The sequence below is a fragment of the Phymastichus coffea genome, unplaced genomic scaffold (genome assembly GCF_024137745.1).
Source record: "Phymastichus coffea isolate CEN01 unplaced genomic scaffold, Cenicafe_Pcof_1.1 PCOF00258, whole genome shotgun sequence".
NCBI lineage: Eukaryota > Metazoa > Arthropoda > Insecta > Hymenoptera > Eulophidae > Phymastichus > Phymastichus coffea.
The window spans coordinates 2,118-15,081 of record NW_026707069.1 but is presented as its reverse complement, the minus strand read 5'-3'; the positions used below and the strand labels follow the sequence as shown (position 1 = coordinate 15,081).

At 50.8% G+C, this 12,964-nt stretch overlaps 1 protein-coding gene across 5 annotated transcripts; it reads right to left on the bottom strand.

Moving 5' to 3' along the window:
• Positions 1 to 179: 179 nt before the first annotated feature.
• On the bottom strand, positions 180 to 11,988 carry LOC131674578 (myelin regulatory factor-like). 5 transcript variants are annotated; one of them, XM_058953323.1, is made up of 21 exons: positions 11,411 to 11,988; positions 8,606 to 8,699; positions 7,008 to 7,217; positions 6,628 to 6,696; positions 6,277 to 6,368; positions 5,756 to 6,201; positions 5,287 to 5,556; positions 5,043 to 5,221; positions 4,757 to 4,961; positions 4,530 to 4,688; positions 4,132 to 4,461; positions 3,882 to 4,048; positions 3,720 to 3,809; positions 3,517 to 3,657; positions 3,247 to 3,450; positions 2,992 to 3,166; positions 2,842 to 2,917; positions 2,656 to 2,768; positions 2,325 to 2,581; positions 2,024 to 2,252; positions 180 to 1,955 (listed from the first exon to the last, which is right to left on the bottom strand). In XM_058953323.1, exons 1-21 carry the CDS (start codon positions 11,526 to 11,528, stop codon positions 1,881 to 1,883), a joined length of 3,699 nt encoding a protein of 1,232 aa, XP_058809306.1. In that variant the 5' UTR covers positions 11,529 to 11,988; the 3' UTR covers positions 180 to 1,880. The 5 variants fall into 5 exon arrangements, with proteins under 5 accessions (XP_058809306.1, XP_058809305.1, XP_058809302.1 ...); XM_058953322.1 differs by having other exon boundaries at positions 186 to 1,955; positions 3,247 to 3,657; positions 3,720 to 4,048; ... (1 more) ...; positions 6,083 to 6,201; positions 11,411 to 11,985; XM_058953319.1 differs by having other exon boundaries at positions 188 to 1,955; positions 3,247 to 3,657; positions 3,720 to 4,048; positions 11,411 to 11,984.
• Between the last annotated feature and the right edge of the window lie 976 nt (positions 11,989 to 12,964).

Sequence of the window (12,964 nt, the reverse complement as noted above, 5' to 3'; positions counted from 1 at the left end):
CTCTATGAAAAAATAAATATATCTGAAATACCATGATTTTAAAAACATTAATAAATTACATGAAGGCACGATAAAGGGAAATATCCTCATGATTAACTTACAGAATCAATAAAATTCTTGAAATTAAAAAAGCAGTAAAAAATTTTTTTGTTTCGTTGTTTTTTGTATAATATATCATATTCAATTATTTTTCTTGTAATAAGTAGGTAAATTTGATATATGAAAGAAATTATTGGGAAAATCAATGGACAATGGTCAATATGGTCATATAATTACTTACATTTATTATCTCAATGCGTGTAACGTACATAAACGGACAATAAAAATGTGCAAACAGTTCAACTTTTCGCTGATTTCAAGCTTAATTCTACAACGATAAATTGCAATAAGGTATATTGCTTAAATTCTTTTTACAAAAAGTCCAAAATGAAAACATGAAATAAACAAGTATGAAGAACAAAACGTATTTCATTAATGCTCTAGGTTTATTATAGATATGTAATATCAGTGGCATAGCGTCTAAACGTAGACCAAACTTAATTCACATTATACTTTAAAACGATGTATTTACAATTACTTAAAATATAAGATTTGTAAACCTCGCGCTAAATACTTTTTTATCAATATACTCTACTAACTATCTGTTGACTAAAGATATACTTATAAATAAAAATTCAAGTCATTTTCAATGTCATGAATGAAATTTATGTCAATAGATCGTGCATCAATAAATACATTATAGAGAACTATGTACAAAAAGAACGTTATAGATTTGAATGAGTTTTTAACTACACAAGTATACTTTAAGATATATTTTTATAGATCCGAGTAAAGGTAAATTTTATTGATCTAAGGAGTTATCAGAATTATTTGGAATTTCTAAATTCTTGATAATTATTTTGATCTTAAACTTTACTCATTATTAACAACGGGGTTTTGAATCTCAAATAAACTAAACACTAGGACTTAACTAAAAGTTTTCTTTGAAAATCATAAAATACGCGAGTCTTTTAAAGCTAAATTAGACTTCTTCAAACTTTGTATAATACTTTTTCCTCATTGTTCGTACAGTTACGAAAAGGCACTACAAAAGTATGATTAATGGAGATATGTTTAGCGATTATAAAAATGTTCTTTTGTTTTGCGAAACGTACACATAGCTTTCTTTTCTTATTTTGTTCGTAAAAATGTGAGTAAGTTTTTTAAAAACTATAATTATTCTGATAACTCTACAGAAGAACGTTGAAGATTTCATTATTAATAAAGAGTCAAGATAAACAATGCGCTCATTGTATATATAACAACATTATCGTCATCAATAATCTAATATTGCATCTTAAAAAATTGATGTATTAAAACTCGAGTTTTAGTGCCGAAAGACAATTATCGTACACAATCGTTGGAATAATTTTTAAGAGTTGCAATATTATTTTTTACTATCAATTTTCTTTTAAGGCGTAATCTTAATAGTAATATCAGATAGAGATTGCACTAACCAATGATCAAGTCGTGCGCATAAAAAAATCTTCTCTCGTGTAGTTCGTTACGGAAATCAGTTGCCTTTTTAACAAAGACTTTTTTTTTCGTAACATGCACATCTTCAAATGATTGTAAAGGAGACGCTGTAGTTAAAGTTGCCTTGAGTTCGGCGCGGCAAGTTGATTGACAATGATTATTGCATTACTGGTTACGCAGCGAAAAAAAAAGAAGACGAACGAAGGAAAAGCCAAACCTCCACTTTGTACCGGTGAGAGAGACGAACTCTGTAATGAAAGTTGTTGACCTTGATGGTGTAGCGATACGGATACCTGCCTCCTATGTTGATCTTTGTTCAATCGAGTTTCGCGGGTACACAGCAGCGTTTTGTCTCGATCTCTTTCTTATTCCTCGCAATCGCGATAGAAATGCAGCACGAATTCGATGTATTCGCCGGCTTGCCTGTTCTTACAAATATTCTGAAAAGAAGAAAAAAAAAATGCACGCATTTCAATGTTGGCTGTGCTGGATTTCGTGTAATGCTCACTTCTTGCGGTTGCACAATGGGCACGCGGAACCTCAGCGTTTTTCGCATGTAATTGGCAACGTCCAGGAGGAAAGACTGGTCGCCCGGTTGATTGGGGTTCTCGGTGAAGTGCGCCTGCGGCGAGCCTTTGCCGTTAGCGAAGCCCCAGCCGCAGTTGATCCCCTCGTCGAGGCCGGTTGTCGTCGGCGGTGTGCACTGCTGAACCACTTGCCAGTACCACGGCATCCCACTGTCGACGCGTCGACCGGGATTAGTTTGGACACGAGGATCTACCCGGGGAAAGTGCGCCGCGAACACTTACACGAAGCGCAGCGCCAACTGCGTGTCGGGCATGTACTTGGACAGAGGCACGATGCAGCTGAAGTTGTTGGGCGCGTTCGGGGCTGCCACCGAGCAATAGCGCTGATCCAGCGAAGCGTTGAAGCTCTTGGCGGAGACGAAGAGCTGTGGCTTGGGCTCTGGCGGCAACGAGCCGGCGGCGTTACTCGCCACTTCGCCCCAGTCGCTAGCACTACCCGCGCTGCGCCGGTTCCGCTTGTGCAGGTACTTGTAGTTGCTCTAGGACATTCGTTTGCACGTCGGTCGAGCTGCTGCGAGTGCCGCTCACTGCCGTTCGCAAACATCATACTTACTTCTTTGACGAGTGTTTGAGTGCTGGGCTCCGAAGGGCTGATGCCATTCTGAAGGCCCTTGCTCAGTTTGCGCTTCTCTTCGTGTATGCTCAACGGCTGCTCCAAGTGCTCCGCTGGAATTGCAAAATCTTTCCTTCACTCTGCGTTCGTCGTTTAGATTTGCCGAAATGTTCGGCGGCGACTTACACATGGCTTTCTTTTCTGCGGGCGGCTCGTTCTGCGGGTTCTCTAATTGATGGATCTCGGCAGTGCAGCAATAGACCTGTCGAGAGTCACTCGGAGTTAGGGTTCGGCACTTGCGCGTCGACGCTACGCTTTGGTTTCCTGAAGTCTCACCTGGCAGGGGCTTTCAAGCTCGGCAAACTGCGTCGAGCATTCGGCTGGTTTTCCCAAAGCAACGGGTCCCTTGGTAGTCGGTGGTGCGTCTACGTAGGTTCCCGGATCGTTTTCGTCGACGTTACTGGGTACTGCGCCAGGTCCATTTTTGCTCAGCCAATTGCTCGGAAACTCACTGTCGCGATAAAAAAGAGCAGGCATTAGACGGGCAGTCCTGGCTGCAACGCACCAGCGAAGCAAGCAATTTCGACTAACTTCTTGTCGACTTTGGGCGGCGAGCCAGGGTGATGACTCATGGGATACCACGTAATCTCCTGCGAATATAGATGTTGCTTGGGCGACTGCGTGGACATGAGATTCTTGAGATTCTTGTGGTCGGTGATGGTACTCGGATGAGTACCGTGCCTCGTGTACGGCGATGCTGTGCTGCGGAACAGTGGGTTCGTCTTGGGGTCGTAGCTCGACGACGGCAACGACGGCGACGACGACAACGACGACGATGACGAAGACGACGACAACGACGACGATAACGATGACGACGATGACTGGAGCATGTTTGTGTGGGAAGGACCGATTGCGAGGATACCGCTACCTGCCATCGCCGTCCACTCCATGCTGCTACGCTTCTGGTACTCCAAAAAGTAAAGCGTCGCCATCGCCACGAGACTGTAAATTGTCAGTCGTTGAAGCCATGTTCAAGTGTAGGAGGGAGTTGCGGCAATAGTTACCAGAATGCCATGATGAGAATCAGTATGACGATGATGATCTGTATGAATTTATTGCTACATAGAAGCTCGTCGTCCCTGTCCTTGGATTTGCTCGGCGGTGACGGCGACGACGATGACGACGACGACGACGATGACGACGACGACGACGACGACGACGACGACGACGACGACGACGACGAAGACTTGGCGTTGATCGATGAGTATTTGCTGGTCGACACATTGGATACCGAACTAATCGAACTCTTAAGACTATCGCCTCTCTTTAACTTAGCCAGTCGTTTGTTGATCCTCTCCAGTTGATCTATCCTCGTCTCCAGACTGTCCGTCACCTGTGCTCCAATCGCACCGTTGAATCGTAAGCTTTGGGCGCGAAGCTCGCGACGAATGACCGACGAAAGACGAGGAGGCTTACTTTGCAGAGCTCCTTGACGGCGCCAATGTTCTCCATGAAAATGCGCTCCTTGTTGACCACCAAGAAGTTCTCGATTCTCTGGCCGTTGGGCAGAACGATGTCGCCGGCGGGCAGCACGGCCTCGGGCAGGATCTGCTGCACCTCCTGAGCGATGACGCCCGTGTCCTCGTGCGTCCTGACGCCCAGGCCGGAGTGCTGCGCGAACTCGGGGGCGTATCGGTAGCGCACCACTCTCAGCTGCTGCACGTTGCGCAGCTGCTCGCGCGTGTCGAGCTCGTGCACGTTCTGCTTGGCTCTGGCGTCGCTCGGCTGCACGATGTGGCCCGTCACCTGAAGCAGGCGCGCGCGCGCGTTTATCGCGCTGTCCACGCGGCGGTCCACCGGCAGAGCCGACCTACCTTGACGTTGCCGTGGACCACGAGCGCCTCGTCCGGCCTGTCGGTGTTGATGCCCACGCGGCCGGCGTGGTAGACGCTGTCCGGCGCCGCCCCGCGCTGCCAAGTGCTCTCGGTGCCCGCCGTGCTGCCCTCCGACTCGAACTGCCCGGGGTTGCTCGCCTGCGAAGCACGAGCGACGCTTAGCCCCGGAGGAGCCGATCGTCGGCCGCCGAGGCGCCGCCACTCACCCTCACGATGATCCGCTCGGAGGCGTGCGCGACCACCTGGTAGTTGGCTTGATCGGCCGTGTGCGCGTGCAGCCCGACCACCAAGTAAAAGTACCTCTGGTCGGGGTTCGGCTTGCCCTTCTTCCTCATATTGTTGCTCGTGGTCTCGCTGAAGTGCAGCCGTCCGACGGTCACTTTGGTCACGCGCTCGCCGCCCATTTCGATCCTGCAACGTTGCCGCGCGCCGCGCCACGATGAGAAAGGAGGCGCTCGCGCACCCAAGTCGCCGAGTCGGCCGAGTACTCACACGACGGGGTGAAAGGGCTTCTTGCTTCTGTCGCTCTGACTCTGCTCCACTCGGATCGTCTGCGCGGGCGACTCCACCTTCACGCCGTAAAAGTGCAGCTGGAAGCTGCTGATCTTCTTCAGACCCTCGCCGGTTTTCACGAAGACGGCTTCGCCTTGCAGCTGCGCGTGGCAAGTGATCTAGTCGAGCGCCCGGCAAAGCAGACCGTCAGATGCGTCGGCAAGCACTGCGCAGCGAAACTTACCTGAAAGTGATTCTTCTTCTGGCAAACGAAGGCGTCGTCGGAGTTGCTGAAATTGAAGCCTTTGTCGGCGTCCACTCGGTAATGCGGCACCGGCAGCTCCTTCAGGTTGTGGTCGCAGAGCGCGTGCCACGAGGTCTGCTGGAACGGATGGAAGCGGATGCACTGGTAACTGGCGTCCGAGTAGTTGTTGTCGGCGTTGGCGTCCTCGTTGTCCAGGCCCGTGCTGCTGCTGCTGCTGCAGCTGTGCTCCACCGTTCCCAGCTCCGGCTCCTGCGAATACGACCGACCGGCGAAAGCTCAACGACGCGTCGACGCCCAAGTGTCGCGCGCACTCCATCGACATTTATCCAAGCAACGCACAGCTTATGCGCGGTAAACACTCGAGAGGTTACGGGCGATGGCATGCAGTAAACACACGCACCCACACTCAGCCAGACGCACAAGTAGTAATGAAGAAAAGGATTCATACGTTATATACCTGCTTGACGTGTACAAGGCCATCCTGACTGTGCTTTCGCTTCTTCGGAGCGGGCTGCAGGGATGTGTACAACGTCGTGATGCCGTTGGCGCTCTGTTGCTGCTGCTGCTGCTGCTGTTGCGGCTGCTGTTGCTGCTGATCGTGGGACAGTGAGAGTAACGGCGCTTGCGCTTGCGACGGCTGCTGCTGCTGCTGCAACGTCGCCGAGGCCGTGAGCAGAGGCGTCAACACCGGGTGCGACAGTAGCAACGAGTCTTGCGCGCCGTTCAAGCCCCGATGAGACGGCGGGAGCAGCGTAGCCGTCGGAGCGTAGCTCACCGCGTTGGCTTGCTGCTGCTGCTGCTGCTGCTGCTGCTGCTGCTGATGATGATGCTGTTGCTGCTGCAGCAACACGTCTGCCGCCGCCGCCGCCACCGCCAGGTTGCTGCCTTTCTGATCTGCAGTCACACTGGACGTGAGCCGCGCCAGGCGAGCGTCGACGCGGCATAGCGGGCTCGGCAGAGCCAACTTACGCGGGGAGTGAACGTGGCGAGCGTCGTGATGCCCGGGTGGAGAATACGGCGGCTCGCTGCCGCTGTCCGGCGGACTGTCGGGCAGGCCATGTCTGCAAAGAGCACGCGTTCATTGGCAAGACGCGAACGAAAGCTTACGGGTCAGTCCCTTCTTTGGAAAGCAGACCAAGAGCGACTGTTAATGGAAGTGACAGTTAGAGATGTTGCATAAAGAACAATAGTCGGGTGGTGCGATCAAAGAATAGCTGGGAGTGGAAATGCCAAGATATTAGCGAGTTAGTCGGGAAGCGACAGTACGCAGGTGACAAGAAAGAAAGATAAGATGTTCTGTTTAATTGTAAGTACACTCACTCGGAGGTGGGTAGTTGGATGACGTCCGAGATGTCGGACTGTACCTGTGCCTCGCGGATATAACAAAAGCTACAAACAAAGGGAAACAATCTTTGGTTTTCGTCCTCAAACGCAAACGATCTTGGGATTCATTGGCTAGGGAATCGAGATCTGCCGCTACAAAATCAACTACCAAACGTCATTTCTCGAAGTATGCCGGGTTACTTCGTTTCAAAGCAGCGGTCAACGTTAAATGTGCTACGTATCTACGTGCTCGTGGTGCAAATAGCGAGAGAGCGAGATCCGCAAAGTCATCGCGTTGCGAATGATCGAGCGAGGCCCGCGCCAAAACAAACGGAAAGCAAGTACGCGAACAAAGCGAAACGAGGGGATCGACTCACGGAAGCATGTAAGACTGTGGGTCCTTGTAGCTGGCGCCGACTGGAGCACCGCAGGTGGCCGTGGCCGTGGGATGAATTTGCGCGATCGGCGAGGGCAACCTCGCCGGAAGCTGCTGCTGTGCTTGCTGCTGCTGCTGCTGCTGCTGCTGCTGCGCGCCATGACCCGCTGGAGGGCTGTTCTCGTTGTGCGACAAAGTGTCCGCGAAGTAGCTGCAATCACGCGGGCGAGTGCACTCGAGCGATGCTTTCTCGTCGCTGCGGCGAGCGCTCTGCGCTTTTGCTTTGGAGTCGCGACGCGTCCCAAATATTGTCGCTCGCGCGCTCTCGCTGCGTTTCCATTCGAGTTCAGCGAAACGGAAGCTGCAGCGAGGCTAACGCAATAGTCCCATCGTAACGAGCCTTGGCAGTGTTATTTACGAACTGCGAGCTGCCCCGCGCCGAAAGAATGCGCGGACGAAAATAGCAGCGCAACGGTAAATGCCCGCGAATCACGCGTGGCCTACGAGCGCACGGTCGTTCGGCTTTATCACGAAACTGACACTGCGTCGGCTGGTTGTTTGCGCGCACGCGAGACCAAGAGAGAGAGAGAGAGAGAGAGAGCTTTGGCCTGTCGCGAGGCAAGAAGAAAAAGCGTCGCCACGTCGATACAGGTGTCGTCGACGAAGCGAGTTCGCTCTCTTGCTTCTGCAGGCGAGAGTTACGGCACGCCGATCAGCAGGCACGGGAGAGCCACCGCGCAAAACAACGATAACGCTATCGGCAGGCGCGCGCGCTCCTATTGCCCACGCGCGCTTTTTCTCTCTCTCTCTCTCCCTCTCTCGCTCGCTCGCTCGCTCGCTAATAGATTCGCTCTCGAGGCTGCGGAATTATCGTCGCGCGCACGGCCGTACCGCGTCTATTTTCGGGACGCGGGCCGCTCCCTTCGCGCCCGTCGCTTTTCCGCTCTCGCGCACCCACTTTCCGAAGGTGAGCGCGGCACTTTTTGCAAGATCGCGACCAGCCGAAACTGCCCGACGGTCGTTCAAATCACTGGCGGCGAATCGAGTGGCGACTCAACGCGAGAGGCTGCGTTATTTTGTCGAAATCTATCGAATGAGGCTTTTCAGCGCTCGGCCTGCACGAATTCAGGTCACGTCTGGCATACACGTACATAGTTTAATCACGAGACAAGCGAATTAATCAATTAGCCTATCGTCGTGGATGACTTATTGACGCAGCGCGAGACTCGGATGTAAGAGAGAGAGAGAGAGAGAGAGAGAGAGAGAGAGAAAGAGAGCAAAAAATCGCGCAGCATTGAAATTCGTTGTCAGCGCCTGGAAATCAAGCAGCCGTGCGATAGGAGCGTGTTAATGCAATGGGCCGTGATTTCGTCAATTTCATCCAGTCTCTCTCTCTCTCTTTCTCTGCAGCGGCGTCATTATGTGATTACACGTCTACGTGTGCGTGCATACGCGCGGAGCAGAGTTTGGTTTGCGCAGCGCTCGCAGTCCCGATGGCTCGGCCGGGACCCGTTTTGGCTGGCTGCGCCCGGAGATCCACCCGCGCCGGTCGAGCCCTCGATCCAGTTCTCGGCCGCCGGCGTCGCAAAGGGGACTTACGTGGCTGGCTGCTCGCTGTCGCTGTTGATGAAATCTTCCAGTTGCGAAAAGTCCAGCGCCTCGTTGTCTATTCCAGCGACGAAATCGCCCCTTCCTGCAACCAGAGGAACACGACGGGGGAGATGAAAAACGATCGGCGCTCGCGTGAAGAATCGTAGCTCGCGGCCGGGCACAGGTAAATACGGCCGACTGCCGGTGGTCGTCGATCCGCGGCTGCGAGCAGATTTAGCGCTAGGCCCCTCGTCCCCTTTTCCCTTCTACTCAGCCTCTGCTCGTCGACTCGCAATATAATACAGAGTTGTAACAAATAACCAGCCGTCCGACTATCTTAGTGTGCGCGCCCGCGTCGCTTAAACGTTTAACCGCCTCGAATCAAGTGTCATAAGTCGCTTCTTCCGTTCCGCTATTATTTACAATCGCCCCGCGCTACGTGGGCTTTTTATTGCATACGCGTCGTTCCGTCTCCGCCTTTATCAATACTCCTGCCTCGATACGCTCGCTAATGTTCACCTTTGTTCTTCGACCGATCGGACTGCGCGCGGTCGTGGCGACGATTCGGTGGTCGATCTTCATTTTCCGCTGGTTAACCTCGCTCGATCGCGACGAAAATACGTCAGAAGGCAAGAACGGGCACAGAAGTAGGGAGAGCTTCGTTGACGGATACCGATCATCCGTTTTACGTTACACCACGCAAATCAATGCAGCTTCTTCCCTTGAACGATCGGACAACTTAGAATCAAACAGTGTCCAATCGAGTTTTCTCAAAACACTGGCTGCACGTCTAAATGATTTATCGCCCGACCAATATGCACGACGCAATGCATCTCAATACACTCCGATAAACTTCCAGATGTTCATCGTATTTCAAACGTTCGAAACTGCAGTAAAGTCTGTATGCTTAGTTCTGGAAAGTACCGGTATCTATTTTGATAACAAAGCGCTCCTACTGCCGTTAACTGAACCCGCTGCCAGTCAAATCAAGCGTTCTGTCCATTCAAATGTAATTCTTAATGAAATTTTAGCTTGAGAAACATTTATCAATTTTGCGTACTGCATAACTATTCGAATGCAAAGTAAGTCATTATCCAGTATAAATTTATTTACCTATCAATTGAAAGATCAAATTTGTCGTTTAACCTGTTCCATTGGAATTTTAGTTATTTTTTTCTGCCGCGTGGCATTCCCTCGCAAACTCTGTTTTCATTAATCGACCTCATATACTGTAATTTTAAATTCAGATTCTTCGGCTCGGATGAGATTTACGCGAGTCGGGCACTTCGTCAAGCAGTATCGAGTTTGGAAATTTCGCCAAGAATAAGAGTCCAATCTGCGTGTTAAAAATGTGATTAGTCTTGAACAAATTGGAACTCATCATTCCACAAAAAAGTAGCAGTAAAAATCGCGCTCGGAAGATTTTACGAAATATATGCTTCGTAGATAATAAATTTTGTCGGCTTCGGCTCTTGCAGTATATCTTCTTGATTTACGGCACAATCGAAGCCAAAAGAGAAATTCGCAGGATTTAATTCACTTAATTCAGTATACGAGTTACAAATCAGTGTAAGAATATTGCTGTGTTTTTTTCTTTGAAGAGCCATTGACTGTAGGCGTGAACGTAAACTATTCCAAGTAGGCTGTATTCACAAACTGTAGCATTTAAAATCCTTCTTTTTTTCCGCCGCGTATAGAGCGCAAAATTCTTCAATCGAGTCAGCGTCGACGGCCGAGAGCTCAGAAGGAAAAAAAAAAGAAATGAAAGATCGGAAACTCGGTCGTGGTGTGTTCCCGACACACGACTGCATCGATGCCTAAACAAGCAGCAGCAAGCGTACATCCATATTTTCCGAAGACCAGCTATACAAATTGTCAGAACGCGTCTTTGCTGAGAAAGTTGAACGTGAGAAGCAGGCATAAAGCACGAAGCTTGCGACAGAAAAATCAGGGCCGAAATATATACGTTGGACTCGCCATGTCGACGCGAGGGGGTTGGCCGCGGGTCGCGGGAGGGTGCTGTTTGCCCCGCTCGCGCCAATGGGGGGCGTTGCCACAGAGCGTCTTATCGACCAAACTACCCAAGTCGCTGCTGCTGCTGCTTTCGCTTCGAATCTCCTCGATATTACTACCAGCGACTCCCCCCCCCCCCCCCCCCCCCAATCACCACTTTTGTCGAACTTGTGTGCGTTCCGCGCCTCGTTGAGAGAGAAAAATGGTGGCATTTCTTCGGGCCGGAAGCGCCGTGACGTTCGGGAGCGTTTATAATTGACTCTCGCTTGGGGGGGACCAGCTGTGTCCGAAAACGAGAGAAGCACGACCCGTTCGATTAAGCGCGATTATCATAATTGGCTGCACAGGGGTGAGCGGCGCCGTCAGGTGTTGGTCCGACAAATGGTCGTTTCCCTTTGCTACCGCAGCTACCCTTGCCTGTGCGCGCTATGAGAACCTTATTTCCGCGCGTTCGTTGGAATTTTTTTTAAAGCTACTCGTCAGAAAGTATCAACTTCATACGGAAATCATTGTCGTTTATATACATTAGAGAAATGTGTTTATTCATTATGACTAATTGTATTATCTTATGCAAGCCTGAGCAGCGGAACATTCTCTTGTTAGGCAAACAGTAGCACGTTTCTCAAGCAAGTTTACGTAAAAATATTTGCAGAGCGAAGAGACTGTTTATATTTTTATCGGCGTACGCGCGAACCAAACGTTCATTCGACGCGATCTCATTGAATATGTGGCCGTTGGATCGCTGCACGTACGCGCGTCGGTATCCAAATCCCAAAAGAGAGCCGAGGCTCCCTGCCGTACCTGCATTCGGAAGGAGTCTCCTCGCCCCGGGATGGCCGATGTTCTCGTCCTCGAAATCAGCGCGCTCGCCGGCGATCTGGTCGGCCTGATGTTGTATCATGGACCAGGCGAAATCCATGACTGCGATCGCACGCGCGCACTCGAGGAGTCGGCAGACGGGAGAAAGGAGTCGAGGCTACGTAGCGCAGCGAAACTCGCGGTCGCGCGCGCTTCTCATCGCGCGTCACCGTACGTCGCGCGCGAGCACAAATGTGCGCGATGATCGCTGACCGATCCCGATCGAGCTTGTCGGCAGCCGAACGAGCGAGAGCGGGACGAGTCTAATATCCTGGTGGGGGAGCGAACCAGACGAGGGAGGTCCGGCCAACCCTTGTGAGCTTTGTACTCCCACTACTGCCGCGATATTCCTCCACCACTCGCTTCGCGCGCTCTCTCTCTCTCTCTCTCACTTGCTTTTCCGCTGTGCAAATTGTCTGATGATCGTGCTTTATCTTGTCGATATTCCACCTTGATTTGTTTGCTTTTTCCTTCGGCATTGGCTTTCCCTCCCGCTCACTTTGTATTTCGCGTAATGGCGCAACGATCTCACTTCTGTGTTTTCGATCGTTCGCGCTCTTATTTCGTTCTGCTTGCTTTTCCGGCCGACGTCGAGGTGCGTCGTCGAGGATTAGCTCGACTTCTCACTGCGATTCCGAGCATTTTCATGGCGAGAGAAAAAGAAATAGAAAAACAAACAAAAAAAAAAAAAAAAAACTATTATTATTCGGTATTCGTCGATAGGGGCGCCAAGCGCGATTTCAGCGAACTGATCCGCTTGTCCTTTATTCGCGTGCGGCGCGCCCGACGCAACAAGCGTGTAAGCGGTATTGATATTAGTCTTGGCTAATTATTACATGTACCATGGTGGACATAATCGGCGCGACGCATCGCTCTGCTTTCGGGTAGCGCGCACGCAAGTGGGGTACGCGTACGAGCGAAACCGCAGCAGCAGCAGCAGGTTGACTTCGTCCCCCCTGGCCCTCGTACACGCGCGCGTTTGTTGAATATGTAAATATTGAACCAATGCGCCCCTTAACCGATCGGCGACCTGTTTATTTATAGCTTGACTGCCCCGGCGTGGCTGATTCACGCGTCGCTCACGGGACGGGCTTTGTTGGCTCACTGGTGAACGCTGCGGTTCCCGCGTACGATTTGGCAGGTTCATCGGGCCACCCGACAAATCAACTCTCGTTCGTCGTGTCAGCGAGACGTCTCATTCCGCGTAGCGAATAATGGCCTTCGACTTTCCTTTTCGCACGATGTTTTCGGTAGTCGTCGTGCTCTTTATCGGTCAATGAAGCAGAAGCGAAAAAGCGGAGCACGATGACAGCCTTTTTATGCTCCGCGGGCAAGAAAAAGTTCGTTTCAACTTTTTCGCCGATCAAACTTTCTCTTGCGAACCGTACAAATTCCGCGATACGGCGGATCGCTTCGAAGAAAATAAAGAGCGACGCAACTTGGTGAGCGAAATGCAATGTCACTCGCGCGCGTGAACTATTCCTCTTACGCCGAGTA

Coding starts and splice junctions, on each gene's coding strand:
- LOC131674578 (XM_058953319.1), bottom strand. CDS start 11,528: ATGGATTTCGCCTGGTCCATGATACAACATCAGGCCGACCAGATCGCC. Junction 4,049..4,131: donor CCGTCAAGGAGCTCTGCAAA/GTAAGCCTCCTC, acceptor ATTGGAGCACAG/GTGACGGACAGTCTGGAGAC. Junction 2,582..2,655: donor CTCAAACACTCGTCAAAGAA/GTAAGTATGATG, acceptor CGAATGTCCTAG/AGCAACTACAAGTACCTGCA.